Here is a 27,229-nt window from a genome sequence, read left to right as displayed (position 1 = left end):
CCATCTGGCCGCCCCGTGAACCCTTAATTGCCCTTTTACTTCAACCTATTCATGTATTCTATTTCTTGAACGGGATTTTTTCATCTGTTCGTAAATGATCCTACCGTTAGTTGCTAGAATAGAAACCATGCGCTATTTTCACTTACGTAATATTTGCCAGCTATTGCCATTGCGATACTCGTGGTGTGGTATTGTTTTCTCTCCCCGATTGAACCGTGAAAATGTCCAGCCTACGAGTTTCGAAACAGTATTGTGGTGGAGTATTGTGTTTAGTATTACGATTGTCACAATTTCTGCAAGTTTGCAAGCCGGTAATGATATATTTTTTTTTATTCAGGAACGGCCAGGCCGTATTGCTACCGGTAATGATGTTATAACCGACACAATCTGTCAGTGTACTACGACATAGCTAGCATTGTCATAGAAAATGAATAAAATCATATTGCAATCATTAGAACTCTCTTTTCCGTTTGATATGTGATACTTCATGGTTCTTGGAATATCATTTCTGTCTTTCTTGATTATTACTTATTCGAAGCTGGATTGTAGGTCCAGCTTATGTCCACCCATCCCAAACTGTCTAAACACTTCATCATATCCCGTTGTAAAATACTGTTCAAACTACATTGTTGTAATCTCGGTAACATTTTCATCGTTGTTAGACTGAAATTGTTCTAAAATTCCCATCCATACGGTTGACGATCATCACCTTGATACTTGAAGAAATCAAGTATGCATTGATATAAAAACGATGTGTTAAGTGAAAAACCTATCATAGTAGTCTTGCTAAAACATTGTCGTACGTGCTGAAAGCGGTCTCGTTTTTTTGCATTGAAAACTCAGTTTGTTTGAGAAAAATAAGTGAGTTGTGGTGTTGTATCCCTATAATTTGCTACTGACTATCAAATTGTGCCTGAGGAGCACATAGTGTGTTTCATACTAATGTAAATGTGCAAGTGTAAATGTGACGAAATGATCGCAAGTGTCTTCACAATGAGCGAAGAGATCGGCCCAGAAATTCTTGGATTTCTTGACGCACGGACAACCGACCTAAAATTGGAGCATCAAATTTAAAACGCGAAATTTAATCGAACGATCGAAATTCACATTTATATGTGCAGGGCCACGAGAGTTGACAAATTTGTCCAATGACCAAATCAACTGGGCAACTGTGAAAACCACTGTACCATAGCCGTGCACACAATTGTTTTCAGATTTCCGTTACCAGTAGAGCATGGTTTTCAATTGGTGACATCTGCAGCTTCGGACAAATTTACCCATCACAATTGCTATTGCATACTATCAAACACGTGAGAACGATCGCTAATGTAAGGAAGATAAATAAAACGGAAAGCATCCTTCATCTCGCTCAAACTTTCCATCGGTTGGTACGAAATTCCATTCTAAACTAGCTGTTTTCCGATTTCCGATATTAGGAAAGCATCCACGGAAGAGGTAGCACCTTGTACAGCAATTTTGGTCGAAAACCGCCGAAAGGTATGCAATATTTAAACACTAACTTTCCCGTTGGTCGAGTAAAATTTTGCAGCAATTTTGCACAAAAACCGCCCAAAGTTATGCAATGTTTAAACACGAACTTTCCCGTTGATCGTGAAAAATTTCTTCGAAAACTATCAGTTTTCGACTGTATGGTACCAGGAGAGCATCCACGGAAGAGGTAGCTCCTGGTACTGCGCCGTAAGGTATGCAATGTTTATACACTAACTTTGCAACCAAATTTCCGCCGTAAGGTATGCAATGGTTATACACTAACTTTGCAACCAAATTTCCGCCGTAAGGTATGCAATGTTTATACACAACTTTTCGTACAAACCAGCTGTTTTGAGATTTCCGATACCAGGAGAGCATGTACTTCAGGAGGTGACATCTTCCATCCCCCTCCCCCCTTCCCCCCTTCACCATCAAGCTGGAGACAAAGATGGCGGCCAAGATGGCGGACAAGATGGCGGACAAAAGATGGCTGCCAAGATGGCGGACAAGATGGCGGCCAAGATGGCGGACAAAATGGCGGCCAAGATGGCGGACAAGATGGCGGACACAAGATGGCGGCCAAGATGGCGGACAAGATGGCGGACACAAGATGGCGGACAAGATGGCGGACACAAGATGGCGGACAAGATGGCGGACAAGATGGCGGCTAAGATGGCGGATAAGATGGCGGATAAGATGGCGGACAAGATGGCGGACAAGATGGCGACCAAGATGGCGGATAAGATGGCGGCCAAGATGGCGGACAAGATGGCGGACAAGATGGCGGACAAGATGGCGGCCAAGATGGCGGACAAGATGGCGGCCAAGATGGCGGACACAAGATGGCGGCCAAGATGGCGGACAAGATGGCGGCCAAGATGGCGTCCAAGATGGCGGACAAGATGGCGGACGCAATATGGTGGCCAAGATGGCGAACAAGATGGCGGACAAGATGGCGGACAAGATGGCGGACAAGATGGCGGACACAAGATGGCGGTCAAGATGGCGGACAAGATGGCGGACACAAGATGGCGGACAAGATGGCGGCCAAGATGGCGGCCAAGATGGCGGAATAGATGGCGGCCAAGATGGCGGACACAAGATGGCGGCCAAGATGGCGGACAAGATGGCGGCCAAGATGGCGGACAAGATGGCGGCCAAGATGGCGGCCAAGATGGCGGACAAGATGGCGGACAAGATGGCGGACAAGATGGCGAACAAGATGGCGGACAAGATGGCGGACAAGATGGCGGCCAAGATGGCGGACAAGATGGCGGACAAGATGGCGGACAAGATGGTGGCCAAGATGGCGGACAAGATTGCGGCCAAGATGGCGGCCAAGATGGCGGACAAGATGGCGGACACAAGATGGCGGCCAAGATGGCGGCCAAGATGGCGGCCAAGATGGCGGACAAGATGGCGGCTAAGATGGCGGACAAGATGGCGGCCAAGATGGCGGACACAAGATGGCGGACAAGATGGCGGCCAAGATGGCGGCCAAGATGGCGGAATAGATGGCGGCCAAGATGGCGGACACAAGATGGCGGCCAAGATGGCGGACAAGATGGCGGCCAAGATGGCGGACAAGACGGGGGACAAGATGGCGGCCAAGATGGCGGCCAAGATGGCGGACAAGATGGCGGACAAGATGGCGGCCAAGATGGCGGACAAGATGGCGGACAAGACGGTGGACAAGATGGCGGACAAGATGGCGGACAAGATGGCGGCCAAGATGGCGGCCAAGATGGCGGCCAAGATGGCGGAATAGATGGCGGCCAAGATGGCGGACAAGATGGCGGACAAGATGGCGGACAAGATGGTGGCCAAGATGGCGGCTAAGATGGCGGACAAGATGGCGGCCAAGATGGCGGACAAGATGGCGGACACAAGATGGCGGACAAGATGGCGGACAAGATGGCGGACAAGATGGTGGACAAGATGGCGGACAAGATGGCGGACAAGATGGCGGCCAAGATGGCGGACAAGATGGCGGCCAAGATGGCGGACAAGATGGCGGCCAAGATGGCGGACAAGATGGCGGACAAGATGGCGGACACAAGATGGCGGCCAAGATGGCGGCCAAGATGGCGGCCAAGATGGCGGCCAAGATGGCGGCCAAGATGGCGGACAAGATGGCGGCCAAGATGGCGGCCAAGATGGCGGACACAAGATGGCGGACAAGATGGCGGCCAAGATGGCGGCCAAGATGGCGGACAAGATGGTGGACACAAGATGGCGGACAAGATGGCGGACAAAATGGCGGCCAAGATGGCGGACAAGATGGCGGACAAGATGGCGGACAAGATGGCGGACAAGATGGCGGCCAAGATGGCGAACAAGATGGCGGCCAAGATGGCGGACACAAGATGGCGGACAAGATGGCGGACAAGACGGCGGCCAATGTGGCGGACACAAGATGGCGGACAAGATGGCGGACAAGATGGCGGACAAGATGGCGGACAAGATGGCGGCCAAGATGGCGGCCAAGATGGCGGCCAAGATGGCGGCCAAGATGGCGGACAAGATGGCGGCCAAGATGGCGGACAAGATGGCGGACAAGATGGCGGACAAGATGGCGGACAAGATGGCGGACAAGATGGCGGACAAGATGGCGGACAAGATGGCTGCCAAGATGGCGGACAAGATGGCGGACAAGATGGCGGACAAGATGGCGGACAAGATGGCGGACAAGATGGCGGACAAGATGGCAGCCAAGATGGCGGCCAAGATGGCGGCCAAGATGGCGGCCAAGATGGCGGACAAGATGGCGGCCAAGATGGCGGCCAAGATGGCGGATAAGATGGCGGCCAAGATGGCTGCCAAGATGGCGGACAAGATGGCGGCCAAGATGGCGGACAAGATGGCGGACAAGATGGCGGACAAGATGGCGGACAAGATGGCGGACAAGATGGCGGACAAGATGGCGGACAAGATGGCGGACACAAGATGGCGGCCAAGATGGCGGACAAGATGGCGGCCAAGATGGCGGACAAAATGGCGGACAAGATGGTGGCCAAGATGGCGGACAAGATGGCGGACAAGATGGCGACCAAGATGGCGGCCAAGATGGCGGACAAGATGGCGGACAAGATGGCGGCCAAGATGGCGGCCAAGATGGCGGACAAGATGGCGGACACAAGATGGCGGCCAAGATGGCGGACAAAATGGCGGACAAGATGGCGGACAAGATGGCGGCCAATGTGGCGGACAAGATGGCGGCCAAGATGGCGGCCAATGTGGCGGACAAGATGGCGGCCAAGATGGCGGCCAAGATGGCGGACAAGATGGCGGACAAGATGGTGGACAAAATGGCGGACAAGATGGCAGCCAAGATGGCGGCCAAGATGGCGGCCAAGATGGCGGACAAGATGGCGGACAAGATGGCGGACACAAAATGGCGGACAAGATGGCGGACAAGATGGCGGCCAACATGGCGGACAAAAAGGCGGACAAGATGGCGGACAAGATGGCGGCCAAGATGGCGGACAAGATGGCGGCCAAGATGGCGGCCAAGATGGCGGACAAGATGGCGGACAAGATGGCGGACAAGATGGCTGCCAAGATGGCGGACAAGATGGCGGACAAGATGGCGGACAAGATGGCGGACAAGATGGCGGACAAGATGGCGGACAAGATGGCGGACAAGATGGCAGCCAAGATGGCGGCCAAGATGGCGGCCAAGATGGCGGACAAGATGGCGGACAAGATGGCGGCCAAGATGGCGGCCAAGATGGCGGACAAGATGGCGGACACAAGATGGCGGCCAAGATGGCGGACAAGATGGCGGCCAAGATGGCGGACAAGATGGCGGACAAGATGGCGGCCAAGATGGCGGACAAGATGGTGGCCAAGATGGCGGACAAGATGGCGGACAAGATGGCGACCAAGATGGCGGCCAAGATGGCGGACAAGATGGCGGACAAGATGGCGGCCAAGATGGCGGCCAAGATGGCGGACAAGATGGCGGACACAAGATGGCGGCCAAGATGGCGGACAAAATGGCGGACAAGATGGCGGACAAGATGGCGGCCAATGTGGCGGACAAAATGGCGGACAAGATGGCGGCCAATGTGGCGGACAAGATGGCGGCCAAGATGGCGGCCAAGATGGCGGACAAGATGGCGGACAAGATGGTGGACAAAATGGCGGACAAGATGGCAGCCAAGATGGCGGCCAAGATGGCGGCCAAGATGGCGGACAAGATGGCGGACAAGATGGCGGACACAAAATGGCGGACAAGATGGCGGACAAGATGGCGGCCAACATGGCGGACAAAAAGGCGGACAAGATGGCGGACAAGATGGCGGCCAAGATGGCGGACAAGATGGCGGCCAAGATGGCGGCCAAGATGGCGGACAAGATGGCGGACAAGATGGCGGACAAGATGGCTGCCAAGATGGCGGACAAGATGGCGGACAAGATGGCGGACAAGATGGCGGACAAGATGGCGGACAAGATGGCGGACAAGATGGCGGACAAGATGGCAGCCAAGATGGCGGCCAAGATGGCGGCCAAGATGGCGGACAAGATGGCGGACAAGATGGCGGCCAAGATGGCGGCCAAGATGGCGGACAAGATGGCGGACACAAGATGGCGGCCAAGATGGCGGACAAGATGGCGGCCAAGATGGCGGACAAGATGGCGGACAAGATGGCGGCCAAGATGGCGGACAAGATGGCGGACAAGATGGCGGACAAGATGGCGGCCAAGATGGCGGCCAAGATGGCGGCCAAGATGGCGGCCAAGATGGCGGACAAGATGGCGGCCAAGATGGCGGACAAGATGGCGGACAAGATGGCGGACAAGATGGCGGACAAGATGGCGGACAAGATGGCGGACAAGATGGCGGACAAGATGGCTGCCAAGATGGCGGACAAGATGGCGGACAAGATGGCGGACAAGATGGCGGACAAGATGGCGGACAAGATGGCGGACAAGATGGCAGCCAAGATGGCGGCCAAGATGGCGGCCAAGATGGCGGCCAAGATGGCGGACAAGATGGCGGCCAAGATGGCGGACAAGATGGCGGACAAGATGGCGGCCAAGATGGCGGACAAGATGGCGGACAAGACGGTGGACAAGATGGCGGACAAGATGGCGGACAAGATGGCGGACAAGATGGCGGACAAGATGGTGGCCAAGATGGCGGCCAAGATGGCGGACAAGATGGCGGACAAGATGGCGGCCAAGATGGCGGCCAAGATGGCGGACAAGATGGCGGCTAAGATGGCGGACAAGATGGCGGCCAAGATGGCGGACACAAGATGGCGGACAAGATGGCGGACAAGATGGCGGACAAGATGGTGGACAAGATGGCGGCCAAGATGGCGGACAAGATGGTGGCCAAGATGGCGGACAAGATGGCGGCCAAGATGGCGGACAAGATGGCGGCCAAGATGGCGGACAAGATGGCGGACAAGATGGCGGACACAAGATGGCGGCCAAGATGGCGGACAAGATGGCGGCCAAGATGGCGTCCAAGATGGCGGCCAAGATGGCGGACAAGATGGCGGCCAAGATGGCGGCCAAGATGGCGGCCAAGATGGCGGCCAAGATGGCGGACAAGATGGCGGCCAAGATGGCGGCCAAGATGGCGGACACAAGATGGCGGACAAGATGGCGGCCAAGATGGCGGCCAAGATGGCGGACAAGATGGTGGACACAAGATGGCGGACAAGATGGCGGACAAAATGGCGGCCAAGATGGCGTACAAGATGGCGGACAAGATGGCGGACAAGATGGCGGACAAGATGGCGAACAAGATGGCGGCCAAGATGGCGGACACAAGATGGCGGACAAGATGGCGGACAAGATGGCGGCCAATGTGGCGGACACAAGATGGCGGACAAGATGGCGGCCAAGATGGCGAACAAGATGGCGGCCAAGATGGCGGACACAAGATGGAGGACACGATGGCGGACAAGATGGCGACCAAGATGGCGGCCAAGATGGCGGACAAGATGGCGGACAAGATGGTGGCCAAGATGGCGGCCAAGATGGCGGACACAAGATGGCGGATAAGATGGCGGACAAGATGGCGGCCAAGATGGCGGACAAGATGGCGGCCAAGATGGCGGATAAGATGGCGGCCAAGATGGCTGCCAAGATGGCGGACAAGATGGCGGCCAAGATGGCGGACAAGATGGCGGCCAAGATGGCGGACAAGATGGCGGACAAGATGGCGGACAAGATGGCGGACACAAGATGGCGGCCAAGATGGCGGACAAGATGGCGGCCAAGATGGCGGACAAAATGGCGGACAAGATGGTGGCCAAGATGGCGGACAAGATGGCGACCAAGATGGCGGCCAAGATGGCGGACAAGATGGCGGACAAGATGGCGGCCAAGATGGCGGCCAAGATGGCGGACAAGATGGCGGACACAAGATGGCGGCCAAGATGGCGGACAAAATGGCGGACAAGATGGCGGACAAGATGGCGGCCAATGTGGCGGACAAGATGGCGGCCAAGATGGCGGCCAATGTGGCGGACAAGATGGCGGACAAGATGGCGGCCAAGATGGCGGCCAAGATGGCGGACAAGATGGCGGACAAGATGGTGGACAAAATGGCGGACAAGATGGCAGCCAAGATGGCGGCCAAGATGGCGGACAAGATGGCGGACAAGATGGCGGACACAAAATGGCGGACAAGATGGCGGACAAGATGGCGGCCAACATGGCGGACAAAAAGGCGGACAAGATGGCGGACAAGATGGCGGCCAAGATGGCGGACAAGATGGCGGCCAAGATGGCGGCCAAGATGGCGGACAAAATGGCGGACAAGATGGCGGACAAGATGGCTGCCAAGATGGCGGACAAGATGGCGGACAAGATGGCGGACAAGATGGCGGACAAGATGGCGGACAAGATGGCAGCCAAGATGGCGGCCAAGATGGCGGCCAAGATGGCGGACAAGATGGCGGACAAGATGGCAGCCAAGATGGCGGCCAAGATGGCGGACAAGATGGCGGACACAAGATGGCGGCCAAGATGGCGGACAAGATGGCGGCCAAGATGGCGGACAAGATGGCGGACAAGATGGCGGCCAAGATGGCGGACAAGATGGCGGACAAGATGGCGGACAAGATGGCGGCCAAGATGGCGACCAAGATGGCGGCCAAGATGGCGGACAAGATGGCGGCCAAGATGGCGGCCAAGATGGCGGACAAGATGGCGGACAAGATGGCGGACAAGATGGCTGCCAAGATGGCGGACAAGATGGCGGACAAGATGGCGGACAAGATGGCGGACAAGATGGCGGACAAGATGGCGGACAAGATGGCAGCCAAGATGGCGGCCAAGATGGCGGACAAAAAGGCGGACAAGATGGCGGACAAGATGGTAGACAAGATGGCGGACAAGATGGCGGACAAGATGGCGGCCAAGATGGCGGACACAAGATGGCGGACAAGATGGCGGACAAGATTGCGGCCAAGATGGCGGACAAGATGGCGGACAAGATGGCGGCCAAGATGGCGGACAAGATGGCGGACAAGATGGCGGACAAGATGGCGGACACAAAATGGCGGACAAGATGGCGGACAAGATGGCGGCCAACATGGCGGACAAAAAGGCGGACAAGATGGCGGACAAGATGGTAGACAAGATGGCGGACAAGATGGCGGACAAGATGGCGGACAAGATGGCGGCCAAGATGGCGGACAAGATGGCGGACAAGATTGCGGCCAAGATGGCGGCCAAGATGGCGGACAAGATGGCGGACAAGATGGCGGACAAGATGGCGGACAAGATGGCGGACAAGATGGCGGACAAGATGGCGGACAAGATGGCGGCCAAGATGGCGGACAAGATGGCGGACAAGATGGCGGACAAGATGGTAGACAAGATGGCGGACAAGATGGCGGACAAGATGGCGGACAAGATGGCGGACAAGATGGCGGACAAGATGGCGGACAAGATGGCGGACAAGATGGCGGACAAGATGGCGGCCAAGATGGCGGACAAGATGGCGGACAAGATGGCGGACAAGATGGTAGACAAGATGGCGGACAAGATGGCGGACAAGATGGCGGCCAAGATGGCGGACACAAGATGGCGGACAAGATGGCGGACAAGATGGCGGACAAGATGGCGGACAAGATGGCGGACAAGATGGCGGACAAGATGGCGGACAAGATGGCGGACAAGATGGCGGACAAGATGGCGGACAAGATGGCGGCCAAGATGGCGGACAAGATGGCGGACAAGATGGCGGACAAGATGGCGGACAAGATGGCGGACAAGATGGCGGCCAAGATGGCGGCCAAGATGGCGGCCAATATGGCCGACAAGATGGCCGCCAAGATGGCGGACAAGATGGCGGACAAGATGGCGGACAAGATGGCGGACAAGATGGTGGCCAAGATGGCGGCCAAGATGGCGGACAAGATGGCGGACAAGATGGCGGCCAAGATGGCGGCCAAGATGGCGGCCAAAATGGCGGCCAAGATGGCGGACAAGATGGCGGCCAAGATGGCGGACAAGATGGCGGACAAGACGGTGGACAAGATGGCGGACAAGATGGCGGACAAGATGGCGGACAAGATGGCGGACAAGATGGCGGCCAAGATGGCGGCCAAGATGGCGGAATAGATGGCGGACAAGATGGCGGCCAAGATGGCGGCCAAGATGGCGGAATAGATGGCGGCCAAGATGGCGGACACAAGATGGCGGCCAAGATGGCGGACAAGATGGCGGCCAAGATGGCGGACAAGATAACGGACAAGATGGCGGACAAGATGGCGGACAAGATGGCGGAATAGATGGCGGCCAAGATGGCGGACAAGATGGCGGACAAGATGGCGGACAAGATTGTGGCCAAGATGGCGGCCAAGATGGCGGCCAAGATGGCGGACAAGATGGCGGACAAGATGGCGGCCAAGATGGCGGACAAGATGGCGGACAAGACGGTGGACAAGATGGCGGCCAAGATGGCGGAATAGATGGCGGCCAAGATGGCGGACACAAGATGGCGGCCAAGATGGCGGACAAGATGGCGGCCAAGATGGCGGACAAGATAACGGACAAGATGACGGACAAGATGGCGGACAAGACGGTGGACAAGATGGCGGCCAAGATGGCGGCCAAGATGGCGGACAAGATGGCGGACAAGATGGCGGCCAAGATGGCGGACAAGATGGCGGACAAGACGGTGGACAAGATGGCGGACAAGATGGCGGACAAGATGGCGGACAAGATGGCGGACAAGATGGTGGCCAAGATGGTGGCCAAGATGGCGGACAAGATGGCGGACAAGATGGCGGCCAAGATGGCGGCCAAGATGGCGGACAAGATGGCGGCTAAGATGGCGGACAAGATGGCGGCCAAGATGGCGGACACAAGATGGCGGACAAGATGGCGGCCAAGATGGCGGACAATATGGCGGACAAGATGGCGGACAAGATGGCGGACAAGATGGCGGACAAGATGGCGGACAAGATGGCGGCCAAGATAGCGGACAAGATGGCGGCCAAGATGGCGGATAAGATGGCGGCCAAGATGGCGGCCAAGATGGCGGAATAGATGGCGGCCAAGATGGCGGACACAAGATTGCGGCCAAGATGGCGGCCAAGATGGCGACCAAGATGGCGGCCACGATTGCGGACAAGATGGCGGCCAAGCTGGCGGCAAAGATGGCGGCCAAGATGGCGGCCAAGATGGCGGCTAAGATGGCGGACAAGATGGCGGCCAAGATGGCGGACAAGATGGCGGACACAAGATGGCGGACAAGATGGCGGACAAGATGGCGGACAAGATGGTGGACAAGATGGCGGACAAGATGGCGGACAAGATGGCGGACAAGATGGCGGACAAGATGGCGGCCAAGATGGCGGACACAAGATGGCGGACAAGATGGTGGACACAAGTTGGCGGCCAGGATGGCGGCCAAGATGGTGGACAAGATGGCGGCCAAGATGGCGGACAAGATGGCGGACAAGATGGCGGACAAGATGGCGGACAAGATGGCGGCCAAGATGGCGGCCAAGATGGCGGCCAAGATGGCGGCCAAGATGGCGGCCAAGATGGCGGACAAGATGGTGGACAAGATGGCGGCCAAGATGGCGGCCAAGATGGCGGACAAGATGGCGGACAAGATGGCGGCCAAGATGGCGGACAAGATGGCGGCCAAGATGGCGGACAAGATGGCGGCCAAGATGGCGGACAAGATGGTTGACAAAATGGCGGACAAGATGGCGGATAAAATGGCGGAAAAGATGGCGGACAAGATGGCGGACAAGATGGCGGACAAGATGGCGGCCAAGATATCGGACAAGATGGCGGCCAATGTGGCGGCCAAGATGGCGGACAAGATGGCGGACAAGATGGCGGACACAAGATGGCGGACAAGATGGCGGACAAGATGGCGGCCAAGATGGCGGACAAGATGGTGGACAAGATGGCGGCCAAGATGGCGGACAAGATGGCGGACAAGATGGCGGCCAAGATGGCGGACAAGATAACGGACAAGATGGCGGCCAAGATGGCGGACAAGATGGCGGACAAGATGGCGGAATAGATGGCGGCCAAGATGGCGGACAAGATGGCGGAATAGATGGCGGCCAAGATGGCGGACAAGATGGCGGACAAGATGGCGGCCAAGATGGCGGCCAAGATGGCGGACAAGATGGCGGCCAAGATGGTGGACAAGATGGCGGCCAAGATGGCGGACAAGATGGCGGCCAAGATGGCGGACAAGATGGTTGACAAAATGGCGGCCAAGATGGCGGACAAGATGGCGGACAAGATGGCGGAATAGATGGCGGCCAAGATGGCGGACAAGATGGCGGACAAGATGGCGGCCAAGATGGCGGCCAAGATGGCGGACAAGATGGCGGCCAAGATGGCGGACAAGATGGCGGCCAAGATGGCGGACAAGATGGCGGCCAAGATGGCGGCCAAGATGGCGGACAAGATGGCGGCCAAGATGGTGGACAAGATGGCGGCCAAGATGGCGGACAAGATGGCGGACAAGATGGCGGACAAGATGGCGGACAAGTTGGCGGCCAGGATGGCGGCCAAGATGGTGGACAAGATGGCGGCCAAGATGGCGGACAAGATGGCGGACAAGATGGCGGACAAGATGGCGGACAAGATGGCGGCCAAGATGGCGGCCAAGATGGCGGCCAAGATGGCGGCCAAGATGGCGGCCAAGATGGCGGACAAGATGGTGGACAAGATGGCGGCCAAGATGGCGGCCAAGATGGCGGACAAGATGGCGGACAAGATGGCGGCCAAGATGGCGGACAAGATGGCGGCCAAGATGGCGGACAAGATGGCGGCCAAGATGGCGGACAAGATGGTTGACAAAATGGCGGACAAGATGGCGGATAAAATGGCGGAAAAGATGGCGGACAAGATGGCGGACAAGATGGCGGACAAGATGGCGGCCAAGATATCGGACAAGATGGCGGCCAATGTGGCGGCCAAGATGGCGGACAAGATGGCGGACAAGATGGCGGACACAAGATGGCGGACAAGATGGCGGACAAGATGGCGGCCAAGATGGCGGACAAGATGGCGGACAAGATGGCGGCCAAGATGGCGGACAAGATGGTGGACAAGATGGCGGCCAAGATGGCGGACAAGATGGCGGACAAGATGGCGGCCAAGATGGCGGACAAGATAACGGACAAGATGGCGGCCAAGATGGCGGACAAGATGGCGGACAAGATGGCGGAATAGATGGCGGCCAAGATGGCGGACAAGATGGCGGACAAGATGGCGGCCAAGATGGCGGCCAAGATGGCGGACAAGATGGCGGACAAGATGGCGGCCAAGATGGCGGCCAAGATGGCGGACAAGATGGCGGCCAAGATGGCGGACACAAGATGGCGGACAAGATGGCGGACAAGATTGCGGCCAAGATGGCGGACAAGATGGCGTACAAGATGGCGGACAAGATGGTGGCCAAGATGGCGGCCAAGATGGCGGCCAAGATGGCGGACAAGATGGCGGACAAGATGGCGGCCAAGATGGCGGACAAGATGGCGAACAAGACGGTGGACAAGATGGCGGACAAGATGGCGGCCAAGATGGCGGAATAGATGGCGGCCAAGATGGCGGACACAAGATGGCGGCCAAGATGGCGGACAAGATGGCGGCCAAGATGGCGGACAAGATAACGGACAAGATTACGGACAAGATGGCGGACAAGACGGTGGACAAGATGGCGGCCAAGATGGCGGCCAAGATGGCGGACAAGATGGCGGACAAGATGGCGGCCAAGATGGCGGACAAGATGGCGGACAAGACGGTGGACAAGATTGCGGCCAAGATGGCGGACAAGATGGCGGACAAGATGGCGGACAAGATGGTGGCCAAGATGGTGGCCAAGATGGCGGACAAGATGGCGGACAAGATGGCGGCCAAGATGGCGGCCAAGATGGCGGACAAGATGGCGGCCAAGATGGCGGACACAAGATGGCGGACAAGATGGCGGCCAAGATGGCGGACAATATGGCGGACAAGATGGCGGACAAGATGGCGGACAAGATGGCGGACAAGATGGCGGACAAGATGGCGGCCAAGATAGCGGACAAGATGGCGGCCAAGATGGCGGATAAGATGGCGGCCAAGATGGCGGCCAAGATGGCGGACAAGATGGCGGCCAAGATGGCGGACACAAGATTGCGGCCAAGATGGCGGCCAAGATGGCGACCAAGATGGCGGCCAAGATTGCGGACAAGATGGCGGCCAAGCTGGCGGCAAAGATGGCGGACAAGATGGCGGCCAAGATGGCGGCTAAGATGGCGGACAAGATGGCGGCCAAGATGGCGGACAAGATGGCGGACACAAGATGGCGGACAAGATGGCGGACAAGATGGCGGACAAGATGGTGGACAAGATGGCGGACAAGATGGCGGACAAGATGGCGGACAAGATGGCGGACAAGATGGCGGCCAAGATGGCGGACACAAGATGGCGGACAAGATGGTGGACACAAGTTGGCGGCCAGGATGGCGGCCAAGATGGTGGACAAGATGGCGGACAAGTTGGCGGACAAGATGGCAGACAAGATGGCGGCCAAGATGGCGGACAAGATGACGGCCAAGCTGGTGGACAAGACGGCGGACAAGATGGTGGCCAAGATGGCGGACAAGATGGCGGACAAGATGGCGGACACAAGATGGCGGCCAAGATGGCGGACAAGACGGTGGACAAGATGGCGGACAAGATGGCGGACAAGATGGCGGCCAAGATGGCGGCCAAGATGATGGCCGAGATGCTGGACAAGACGGCAGACAAGATGGCGGACAAGATGGTGGACAAGATGGCGAACAAGATGGCGGACAAGACGGCGTTCAAGATGGTGGCAAAACATGGCCACCCACGGGACACCACCCTCCTCCAACGGGACATCACCTTCCTCCCACGGGTCACTACCCACCTCTCACGGGTCACTACCTACCTCCCACGGGACACCATCTTCCTCCCAAGGATCACAACCCACCTCCAACGGGCAACCACCCACCTCCCACAGGTCACTACCCACCACCCACCTCCCACGGGCCACCACTCACTTCCCACGGGTCACTACCCACAACCCACGGGTCACCACCCACCTCTCACGGGTCACCACACACGGGTCACCACCCACGGTTCACCACCCATTTCATGTCCGCCATCTTGTCCGCCATCTTGGCCGCCATCTTGTCCGCAATCTGGTCCGCCATCTTGTCCGCCATCTTGTCCGCCATCTTGTCCACCAGCTTGTCCGCCATCTTGTGTCCGCCATCTTGTCCGCCATCTTGTCCGCCATCTTGTCCGCCATCTTGTCCGCCATCTTGTCCGCCATCTTGTCCGCCATCTTAGCCGCCATCTTGTCCGCCATCTTGTGTCCGCCAACATGTCCACCATTTGTTCGCCATCTTAGCCGCCATCTTGTCCGCCATCTTGTCCGCCATCTTGTCCACAATCTTGCGGCCGCCATCTTGTCCGCCATCTTGTCCGCCATCTTGTCCGCCATCTTGGCCGCCATCTTGTCCGCCATCCTGGTCGTCATCTTGGCCGCCATCTTGGCCGCCATCTTGTCCGCCATCTTGTCCGCCATCTTGTCCGCCATCTTGGCCGCCATCTTGTCCGCCATCTTGTCCGCCATCTTGGCCGCCATCTTGTCGGCCATATTGGCCGCCATCTTGGCCGCCATCTTGGCCGCCATCTTGTCCGCCATCTTGTCCGCCATCTTGTCCGCCATCTTGTCCGCCATCTTGGCCGCCATCTTGGCCGCCATCTTGTCCGCCATCTTAGCCGCCATCTTAGCCGCCATCTTGTCCGCCATCTTGTCCGCCATCTTGGCCGCCATCTTGTCCGCCATCTTGTCCGCCATCTTGGCCGCAATCTTGTCCGCCATCTTGTCCGCCATCTTGTGTCCGCCATCTTGGCCGCCATCTTGTCCGCCATCTTGTCCGCCATCTTGTCCGCCATCTTGTCTACCATCTTGTCCGCCATCTTGTCCGCCTTTTTGTCCGCCATGTTGGCCGCCATCTTGTCCGCCATCTTGTCCGCCATTTTGTGTCCGCCATCTTGTCCGCCATCTTGTCCGCCATCTTGTCCGCCATCTTGTCCGCCATCTTGTCCGCCATCTTGGCCGCCATCTTGTCCGCCATCTTGTCCGCCATCTTGGCCGCCATCTTGGCCGCCATCTTGTGTCCGCCATCTTGTCCGCCATCTTGGCCGCCATCTTGGCCGCCATCTTGGCTGCCATCTTGTCCGCCATCTTGTCCGCCATCTTGGCCGCCATCTTGGCTGCCATCTTGTCCGCCATCTTGTCCGCCATCTTGTCCGCCATCTTGTCCGCCATCTTGTCCGCCATCTTGTCCGCCATCTTGTCCGCCATCTTGGCAGCCATCTTGTCCGCCATCTTGTCCGCCATCTTGTCCGCCATCTTGTCCGCCATCTTGGCCGCCATCTTGTCCGCCATCTTGGCCGCCATCTTGTCCGCCATCTTGTCCGCCTTTTTGTCCGCCATGTTGGCCGCCATCTTGTCCGCCATCTTGTCCGCCATTTTGTGTCCGCCATCTTGTCCGCCATCTTGTCCGCCATCTTGGCCGCCATCTTGGCTGCCATCTTGTCCGCCATTTTGTCCACCATCTTGTCCGCCATCTTGTCCGCCATCTTGTCCGCCATCTTGTCCGCCATCTTGGCAGCCATCTTGGCCGCCATCTTGTCCGCCATCTTGTCCGCCATCTTGGCCGCCATCTTGGCCGCCATCTTGTCCGCCATCTTGGCCGCCATCTTGGTCGCCATCTTGGCCGCCATCTTGTCCGCCATCTTGTCCGCCATCTTGTCCGCCATCTTGTCCGCCATCTTGGCCGCCATCTTGTCCGCCATCTTGTCCGCCATCTTGGCCGCCATCTTGTCCGCCATCTTGGCCGCCATCTTGTGTCCGCCATCTTGTCCGCCATTTTGTCCGCCATCTTGTCCACCATCTTGTCCACCATCTTGGCCGCCATCTTGTCCGCCATCTTGGCCGCCATCTTGGCCGCCATCTTGGCAGCCATCTTTTGTCCGCCATCTTGGCCGCCATCTTGTCCGCCATCTTGGCCGCCATCTTGTCCGTTATCTTGTCCGCCATCTTGGCCGCCATCTTGTCCGCCATCTTGTCCGCCATCTTGGCCGCCATCTTGGCCGCCATCTTGTCCACCATCTTGGCCGCCATCTTGGCCGCCATCTTGTCCGCCATCTTGTCCGCCATCTTGTGTCCGCCATCTTGTCCGCCATCTTGTCCGCCATCTTGGCCGCCACATTGGCCGCCATCTTGTCCGATATCTTGGCCGCCATCTTGTCCGCCATCTTGTCCGCCATTTTATCCGCCATCTTGTCCGCCATTTTGTCAACCATCTTGTCCGCCATCTTGGCCGCCATCTTGTCCGCCATCTTGGCCGCCATCTTGTCCGCCATCTTGTCCGCCATCTTGGCCGCCATCTTGTCCGCCATCTTGGCCGCCATTTTGGCCGCCATCTTGTCCACCATCTTGTCCGCCATCTTGGCCGCCATCTTGGCCGCCATCTTGGCCGCCATCTTGGCCGCCATCTTGTCCGCCATCTTGTCCGCCACATTGGCCGCCATCTATTCCGCCATCTTGGCCGCCATCTTGGCCGCCATCTTGTCCGCCATCTTGTGTCCGCCATCTTGGCCGCCATCTTGTCCGCCATCTTAGCCGCCATCTTGTCCGCCATCTTGGCCGCCATCTTGGCCGCCATCTTGTCCGCCATCTTGGCCGCCATCTTATCCGCCATCTTGGCCGCCATCTTGTCCGCCATCTTGGCCGCCATCTTGTCCGCCATCTTGTCTGCCATCTTGTGTCCGCCATCTTGGCCGCCATCTTGGCCACCATCTTGTCCGCCATCTTGTCCGCCATCTTGTCCGCCATCTTGGCCGCCATCTTGTCCGCCATCTTGGCAGCCATCTTGTCCGCCATCTTGACCGCCATCTTGTCCGCCACATTGGCCGCCATCTTGTCCGCCATCTTGGCCGCCATCTTGTCCGCCATCTTGGCCGCCATCTTGTCCACCATCTTGGCCGCCATCTTGGCCGCCATCTTGTCCGCCATCGTGTCCTCCATCTTGTGTCCGCCATCTTGGCCGCCATCTTGTTCGCCATCTTGGCCGCCATCTTGTCCGCCACATTGGCCGCCATCTTGTCCGCCATCTTGTCCGCCATCTTGTGTCCGCCATCTTGGCCGCCATCTTGTTCGCCATCTTGGCCGCCATCTTGTCCGCCATCTTGTCCGCCATCTTGTCCGCCATCTTGTCCGCTATCTTGGCCGCCATTTTGTCCGCCATCTTGTCCGCCATCTTGTGTCCACCATCTTGTCCGCCATCTTGGCCGCCATCTTGTCCGCCATCTTGTGTCCGCCATCTTGTGTCCGCCATCTTGGCCGCCATCTTGGCCGCCATCTTGTCCGCCATCTTGGCCGCCATCTTGGCCGCCATCTTGGCCGCCATCTTGGCCGCCATCTTGGCCGCCATCTTGGCCGCCATCTTGTCCACCATCTTGGCCGCCATCTTGGCCGCCATCTTGTCCGCCATCTTGGCCGCCATTTTGTCCGCCATCTTGGCCGCCATTTTGGCCGCCATCTTGGCAGCCATCTTTGTCTCCAGCTTGGTGGTGAAGGGGGGAAGGGGGGAGGGGGATGGAAGATGTCACCTCCTGAAGTACATGCTCTCCTGGTATCGGAAATCTCAAAACAGCTGGTTTGTACGAAAAGTTGTGTTGCATTGCATACCTTACGGCGGAAATTTGGTTGCAAAGTTAGTGTATAACCATTGCATACCTTACGGTGGAAATTTGGTTGCAAAGTTAGTGTATAAACATTGCATACCTTACGGCGCAGTACCAGGAGCTACCTCTTCCGTGGATGCTCTCCTGGTACTGTACATTTAAAAACCGGTAGTTTTCGAAGAAATTTTGCTCCACCAACGGGAAAGTGTTTAAACATTGCATACCTTTCGGCGGTTTTTGTGCAAAATTGCTGCAAAATTTTACTCGACCAACATGAAAGTTAGTGTTTAAACATTGCATACCTTTCGGCGGTTTTCGACCAAAATTGCTGTACAAGGTGCTACCTCTTCCGTGGATGCTTACCTGGTATCGGAAATCGGAAAACAGCTGGTTTTGTATGGAATTTCGTACCAGCCGACGGAAAGTTTGAGCGAGATGAAGGATGCTTTCCGTTTTATTGATATTACTTATTAGCGATCGTTCTCACGTGTTTGATAGTATGCAATAGCAATTGTGATGGGCAAATTTGTCCCAAGCTGCAGATGTCACCTCTGGAAAAACAGGCTATCCTGGAATCGGAAATCTGAAAACAATTGTGTGCGCGGCTACGGTATAGTGGTTTTTCGCAGTTGACAAGCTGATTTTGTCACTTGACAAATTTGTCAGCATTTTGTCAACTCTCTTGGCCCTGCCCCTATTGAATCCCAACACAACAGTCACAGTTTCAAGGTTTATTTCGTTTATTGAAGTTCGTTTTTGAATTGCGTTTTGATGCTCGATTCAATCGAATAACAAAGGCGAGTTGCTGTCAAAGTGTTTTACCAAATGGTGGTCAAATCTGCTGATCTGCTCCATGCTGTTCTCTATACTGTTCCGCCAAGGGTTGTGAAAACGGGTACTGCCGGGGCGCAATGAGCAGCTCCTAACCGGTCACCAGCCTCGGTAAGTAGTACTCAGATAGAGTCTTACCAGTGGTCGACTTTTCCCTATGCACACACATATACACCGGGCAGTAATTTGGGAACGAAAAAAAAAGATTTTCAAAGTGAATGTATAGTCCGTCTGTCAACACTGCTTTTATTTGTTATGCAAACTCCAAAACCAGGCGAAACAATGCTGCAAACTACAATAAAAAGCAATAATTACAAAGCAAATAATAAAAGAAATAAAAACACTCCACATCTCGAGGTCGTGTAAACAGTATGGGTTTGGAGGGAGGTTGAGAAACCATTTCCCACCCTACTGTGATGCACGTGAGCTCGTGAGCGTTGCATTTCATTTGTCAGGTTTTTACATTGTCGCGCGCATTAACTTACTTAGCCGTACGTAAGGGAACAAGAAGGAGAGAGGTAACTTCGGGGAGGAGGGATAAAAATTATATAACTTCTGTGAAATAAAACTCGAAATAAAGCTCTGCTTTTGAAGTACAAAAATGTCAGGCCTACCACACACACAAACACACCTTAACACTGTAACCTACGCGTAATAATGGAGGCAATAAAGCAAAGCAAGCCCTAACCCTGTTACTGTTTACGGGTGTCGTTTTGCATTGCTTTTTCGAGTGTGTAAAAGGGACGGGGTTGCCCTGTCGAACTTTTTTTTTCCCCCAAGGGCTCTGCAGCGTTAACAGCAAACTTCGAAAGGAGGACCTTGGAAAGGGATCGTTGGGATAGTGTCGCATGGGGTGGGTTGGGTAAAGGTGTGGGCAAAGGGCTGAAATAGGGCGAGTAGCAAGGCGTTTCGTTTTCGTTTCGAGTCTCTCTGTGTTGCTGGGCGTGTGCATTCTGCGATAAGGACAGGTTCGTTTTGTTCGGTTTTAGTTATTTCTTCATCTTTTTTTTTGTTATTTTTTCCATATGCGAGATGGAGTTTTTTTGTGGTTATTTTTGGTCTCTTTAGAGCATTTTATACAAACTTTTTGAAAACTGCAGCTCGTAAGCTAAACAAGCGGAAGCATTTTTATTTGCGAGGGATGATAATTTCATTCATTCAGTAAAAAAAGCACAAATTTAGCGTGAAAAAGTTGGTCCGAGATTGGCATTGTATTCCTCTGTCATTTTAATTAAGCTTTGAGCAATTTATGTACCGACGGGTGTGAGGGGCGGTTTTTGTTTTTTTCTCTCGGTGTTTAGGGGTGGGTTTTGGGGCCGCCAAAAAAGCAAAAGTGAACGCATTTTAGAGGATCTTGCGGTACTTTCTGTTAGTGTAAGCCTTCGAGTGGCAGTTGTACGACTTGATCTGATTACTTAGCGTGTACATAAGCTTCTTGTCGTCCTTCTTGTGGCTGATGCTGGTGTAGCTGTACACATCGTTGATGTCGCGTGTGGTGCTGAAAGTGGAAACGTAACGAGAACGAGTACGATTAAACACCCTAATCTTCCGAAAAGGCGTACGGGATGCACTCACTTCTTCTGGGTTCTCAGGACACGTTCGGCCCAGGTCTGGGGGCGAGGAATTTCCGATGCAACGCCCCGTGATCGCCGGTCCAGATAATCGATGACGTCGTCGTAGTAGTTTACGCGATAGTCGTACATGTAGTTGTATTGCAAGAATTGTGGGCTGCCGATCAGAAGGGTAAAAATATGCATTTATAATAACATTCACACTTCTTTATTTTTTTTTTGTTATCAACACATGACTTTTCTGAATGTTCAGGAACGGCTTATTTCATTTCAAATAACAAGAGAACATACTACGGAGCAGGTAACACTAACGCCTGGTCGCTCCGTGGAATCCCGAATATTTAGATAGCTGTCCTTCAGTTAGAAAAAAAACCCTTATACGATTCGTTTCTCTGTTTCTGACACCAAGAGAGCATCCAATACAGGAGGTAACACCAGGCGCTGTTCAAGAAGTACATATAGTCGTATCGTTTACGCGTTCTATAATAGATCATGATCGGTGATCTTTCAATATTGATTACCACTCTCGCATTTGTATCAAACGTTTGGTAAGTCAAATCGTTCGCTTGTTTTTTATCTCTTTCCATTCCCTCAACCAATACAGTGTGTAGCACAAATAAACAACCATCAAACGTTTTGAAAATTTTAATTATTCCAAATATAAATATTCCAAATGTGTATTTAATGGTTTTGTCTTGAATAATTAAATAATAATATAACTAATATAATATAATATATATAACTAAAATATAATATAACTGGATAATAAAATAAGGATATAACAAACCCGTATGTGGAATACTGAATACTTTGATTATAATTTGAATTACTCGTGGCAAAAGCGGATGGATTTGGTATATTATAGAGTATAGATAAACATAGTGAATAAATATATGTTGACCGGTGGTGGATTGGTAGCTGCGCCGATTCTCATATGACAGAACTGGTTTCGCGTAAGGTACGGGATGTTTCTATCAGTTTCGTTATTCTTTCTATTATTCTTTTTTAAATTGCCTTATTCATGTGAAGATTAATTAACAACCGATTTTCACAGGCTCACTTACCGAACCCAGTGCTTGTACAGCGGCATCTTGCGGCGGTTAAAGTCATCGACGATGTTCAGCGGCTTTGCGCCCGGCTTGTTCTTCACAATGACGCCAGTGGATGCAGCACCATCATCCATGGTTAGGCCGGTTTATTTGATACTGGAAGTAAGCTGTGGGATGAAGTTTCAAAATCGAGAAGTGCAAGAAGAACATTAGAGCGTTAACCGAACATATTTTCATGATCAACCATCGATTGTTCGCGAAAGGTTTTGCTGCCGTTTCGAACCCGTACCCATCACAACACAACGCCAAACGACACACAAACCCACAAAGGCAAGGCTTTTAATGTCGGTGATTAAAATTAGACATTATTTGTAATTGCCTGCTCGCTGAATGGTGGCAACACGGACGGAGTGCACTTTTCGCTCATTTTGGCATCTTTTATACCCACAGCCCGATAGTGCAACAGTGCAACGATCGATTTCGAAAGAAAGAAAAACAATCCCCTCCCCCCTAAAACCTTTCAGGCGGCATTTGCACAGAAACCAACGAGTTTGATGCCACTCGGTAGGGGTTATTTGTTCGTTTTTGTTTTTTGGTTGGAACAAACATACGACTTTTTTTTCGTTTCGTCAATCTTCTGGATTGAGTCAGCATCTGGTCGTTGTCGTCTCCTAGCAACGATGTGGGGCTGCGTGACATTTCGATGTCTCCGTCTCTTCTGATCGATCTCTTTTACACGATCAAGTAGGCGGAAGTCGTCCAACTGACATTGCAGCTGTCAAAGGGTTCAAAGAGCGACCGGGGAAAGATACCCGACCACGGCGATGTTGATGATTTGTGGCGATAGGTGGCGGCAATGATCGTGACACTTTTTTCCCCAGGCGGCTTCTTTACAGCCTGTTCCATTTTGGCTAGAGATGAGTTTGACGAATGATTTATGTGAAGTGGCGTTGATGGGAGGTATATTACCTGTTGGCACTACCCCGAAACGTTGACGCTTACTTTGTTACATGTAGTATCAATGTAATACCCAGAGCAAAGAAACAATCTTGATTAATATTTTCAGTTCTTGAAATAATTATTTACGCTCGGGAGATGTGGTCAAGAAAGCAACATGGAAAATGTTAAATTTTCATCTGTACAATTGATTAATTCATTTCCACCAATCGACCCACACCATCCGTCCGATCGATCGATGTACGTAATTAATTTCCCTTGCCCCTTTAACAAGCACTTTAAGCGTGTGCTAACGAGGCCAATTTATGTGCCCGCTTTCGAAGAAAATAATAAATTATCTTCACGCCAGTCGATAAAGGCCAATTTCAACGAGGCACCGATTCGCACACACATATATTCACAAAAAATGGTTGAAAAAACATTGAAAAGCTGCCAGAGAAGGATGGTTTTTCGTGCTGTTCTAAATTCCATACTGTTTTCAATAATAGAAATTATCCCTCTTCCTTTTTAACACTGTGCAAACACATTGTGCAACTAAATGTAATGTACAACTTTATTATACACATTGGCTTCGATAAAGTCCTTCGGTTGCTCGATATTCGCTCGTGTCACCCACGACAAGATGATTACGCATTACACAACAAAACACAGCAAACGGCAACACCTTGATCGAACAGCAAATCGAACAAATTCACTGACGCGCCCCGTACCTGTTTGAAAATTGACTTGTTAATCCGGTGGAATGAACAGAGAGACTGACTGCTTCCCGTAACCGGACGGTATCGAAATCGACACACGCTGTCGAGCGCTTCAAGCATTCGGGTCACCCGTTTACCTCTCCGTCCCCATTACGTTTTACGCCATTTTGTGTGGAGGGGAAACCGGGGGAGAAAGGGAAAGAAAAACGCCTCACGCAGACACTATTCCCTCCTCTTTCCTCCCGCCTCCCAATTAGATCCACCACGGAGCATCGCTCGAAAGCTCGTTCGGTTTGGCATAGTCGCCGGCAGCGAACGTGTCACGAACGAAGATCACCCACCGAAGAGATGAGCGAACCAGATCCGCACGGAGCGCCATTAAGGAGGAGCGCAGCAACGAGCACAGGTACGCCAGGGGAGACATTTTCGCACGTTTCGAGTGGAAACACCTTTTTGTCCACCGGTTGGATCGGTCAATGGGTGTAGCGCGCTCGCCATAAAAGCAAATTCCCGCGCAACGGGTCGGAAACACATAGAAACACACACGACATATCCCCCACGATGCGTCCCTTTTCGTCCAGCGGAAGTGTACGATCGTTGCGATCGAACAGTGGGATGCTGTGTGTGGTCATAATGTGTACGACATGAAGATCGCGAGATTAAATTGTTGGCTGTTCTTGTTGGAAAACGGATACGGGTTGGAAAAGGAAGTTTTTAATCGAAAAATATTAGTACATTTTTTGCTACTACGTTTAAAGAAAAATATTGAAATAATAGTCTACATTTAGGCGTATATTTCTTTGCGTTATGCAATCCGCATGACAAATGATCACTCTTTAAAGCCTAAATTTGTTAACTTTCCTTTTTCTTTTTGGGGAGTAGTGCCAGGTTGTAAGTGTGTTCTAAATTTTTTATCGATTTTAAACTATCATTAAAAAAATAGCCTTAAAATTATGAATAGCTGCCATAAATGTCATAAGACAAGTAGTGAAAAACGCCTGAAAGTATGCAAATTCTTGTCAAAAGATACAAATATGCTTTAACATGCCATGAAAGCCTCATTTGTTCCACGGTACACTGTAATGTCTACAGTTTAGGATGAATTTGCTAACAAGACATGTACAGGACATCACACGACGTGAGCATCTTTGGCCTGTTTGCTATCAGGGAATTTACATTTTGATTCACGCAACCTTCATCCTGTTCCTTTTTTAAGTTTATTTGCATTTTTCATTAGCAAAACGACCGGTACGAGGTTAAGATTGTTCTCTTGTTGTCCACAATCGGTGGCTAATTAGCACCGTTTGCGAAACCACGACAAATAGCGAGAAATTGTTTGCGTTGGCAGGAAAGCCAACTGTCCTACGCTTATTGTTTCGCTATGATGCATCCACGGTTGGCTACACCTCATGGCATCCCGAAACCATTTGCCCCGATCCATCATCGTCGAATCCGGCTAGCCCGGACTGTCCTCACCATTCGTCGCACACAACAAAGCATCCCCGGGGGATGATATAAGCGACGTGATTATTCGAAGAATTCGCACCAAGATTTACGTGGACCTCGGGCAACCTCGGGTATGGACGAAGCGGCAGCGGCGGTAAAACTATCCTTCTCGAACGATACCACCGATTGTGCAGCTGGCCCATAAACACACATTGCTGGGGTTGCATTTGTTGGCCCGCCAAGCCGTGAGGTAAAATTAACTATCTTATTTTTACCGGCCGCACTGCTTGGTGGACCGCGTAATTCCTCACCCGCGTACACAGCGTTTTGCATCGGCTTCGCGGTTTGCGCACGCCAAATTCCGACCGAATGTCGACGTCGGTCTCGGAGGTGCATCTCCTCGCAGTGGGGTTCGGGTTCGAACGCTCTAATCGAGCCGCCAGGCTTTGCGAAAGCCCTATGCCCCGTGTCCGAGGACAGGGCATCGAAATCGAGAGGACAAAGGTGCTTTCGCCGTTTGGCTGTGAGCGGCGAATGTGAAGCGATGTTGTTGCTTTTTTTTGTAATTGTTTAAGGATGTTTATTTTGGGGAAAGTGGACGTCGAATGAAAATTGATTGTGTGATGAGCTGAGAAACTGTTTAATCATCACAAACGGTAAAGCAGGGCTGCTGCGATGTGAAATTGTATGCGATCTTTGGAGCTGTGAAGAATAAAAGACCAGGCGTCTCCATTGTAGAGAGAAATTATTAAAATAAGCATTACTCGATGACTATTGTATTAATTTAAACGTAATATCATCCTTATTATTATTTCATCGCAAAAATATACACTCACCCACTGCAAACCCATATTTCTCCTGTCACAACAAATGCAAAACATAACCTCACAGCAGCAGCTCCTTTCGTTCCCTTTCATCAGTCACCGGAAATTATTCGCACACACCGCTCCGTGTCAGCTGTGCCGTTGTTGTCCCCTACCCCCACCCCAAAAAGTGTTCCGATTGTTTCGCTTCAGCATAGCGTACGAGAGGCCAGCACTTAAAGGTGACGCAAGAATGTCCTATTTTTGGAGGACACTGGCCTGGGGGGCCACACGCTGGTGCCCGATCGTACGCCATGTCAGTGTCAAGGAGAGGACGATTCGGGCACGTACGCGGCCTTCGTTCCGGTCAGGGAGCTGTGAATAAATTGAAGCCATGTTTTGTTTTTGCTTTCTTGTGTTTCGACATGTTTGAATTGTGCTTTATTTACAGTCACTTCTAATAGTAAGGAAATGGAAACCTTTTAAAGAACGTCGTTTCTCTGCTCATGTTTGACCCATATGGTTGGGGTCGGGGTTTAGTTGAGTTTGTTGTAATGCATACCGAAAGGTGTGATGTACAGGTGACAATCGGCAGCTGGCCAGTGTCATTTACATGGCGTGTGTCGGTGTGTTCTTCCACAAGAGCATAGATCTACACAAAATGTGTCTATATTTACTGAAACAAACGATACAAACGAGAAATTTGAAACATTTCTTTAGTAGTTTACACTTCTTTTTAAAACGTTTACGTTAATATAGTTGAACGAAATTGGCTAGAAGGTGTTGAATGTACTCTTGCTCACCTGGGGGTTTTAAAACAATAGTTAAATATAAAATAATAAATTAATAATAATAATAAATACATGCAAGGACTGAAAACAGATAGTACGTTGTGAGTCATATACTATTAACCCCTTTAAAGTACGGCACTCAATACAAATCAAAATGGACACATGATATCCTTAGCGTGATGTTTGATCGTGACCCCGTGATTGGCACTGGAATGTAAACACTCGCAGACATGCCGCTGCTTGAATTCGAATCAAGCCATAAATTACATTTAATTACGATATGATGCGATGACGAAACAAGATATAGAGCACGAATAGAAGAGGGGGAAAACCTATGTGATTCGAATAGCTCCTCAATGGAGGCTTGCA

At 53.0% G+C, this 27,229-nt stretch overlaps 1 protein-coding gene across 2 annotated transcripts; it reads right to left on the bottom strand.

The window, feature by feature from the left end:
* Positions 1-19,441: 19,441 nt before the first annotated feature.
* Positions 19,442-23,945, bottom strand: LOC128301374 (flightin). 2 transcript variants are annotated; one of them, XM_053037819.1, is made up of 5 exons: positions 23,833-23,945; positions 22,181-22,332; positions 21,121-21,273; positions 20,961-21,043; positions 19,442-19,700 (listed from the first exon to the last, which is right to left on the bottom strand). In XM_053037819.1, the coding sequence occupies exons 2-5, from the start codon at positions 22,297-22,299 to the stop codon at positions 19,645-19,647; spliced, it is 411 nt and encodes a 136-aa protein (XP_052893779.1). In that variant the 5' UTR covers positions 22,300-22,332; positions 23,833-23,945; the 3' UTR covers positions 19,442-19,644. The 2 variants fall into 2 exon arrangements, with proteins under 2 accessions (XP_052893779.1, XP_052893778.1); XM_053037818.1 differs by lacking the exon at positions 19,442-19,700 and having other exon boundaries at positions 19,765-21,043.
* Positions 23,946-27,229: the final 3,284 nt, after the last annotated feature.

Source organism: Anopheles moucheti, chromosome 3 (assembly GCF_943734755.1).
Source record: "Anopheles moucheti chromosome 3, idAnoMoucSN_F20_07, whole genome shotgun sequence".
Taxonomy (NCBI): Eukaryota; Metazoa; Arthropoda; class Insecta; order Diptera; family Culicidae; genus Anopheles; species Anopheles moucheti.
This window is presented reverse-complemented; position numbering and strand designations above follow the sequence as displayed.

Coding starts and splice junctions, on each gene's coding strand:
- LOC128301374 (XM_053037818.1), bottom strand. CDS start 22,299: ATGGATGATGGTGCTGCATCCACTGGCGTCATTGTGAAGAACAAGCCG. Junction 21,274..22,180: donor CTGTACAAGCACTGGGTTCG/GTAAGTGAGCCT, acceptor TCTGATCGGCAG/CCCACAATTCTTGCAATACA. Junction 21,044..21,120: donor GTCCTGAGAACCCAGAAGAA/GTGAGTGCATCC, acceptor TTCCACTTTCAG/CACCACACGCGACATCAACG.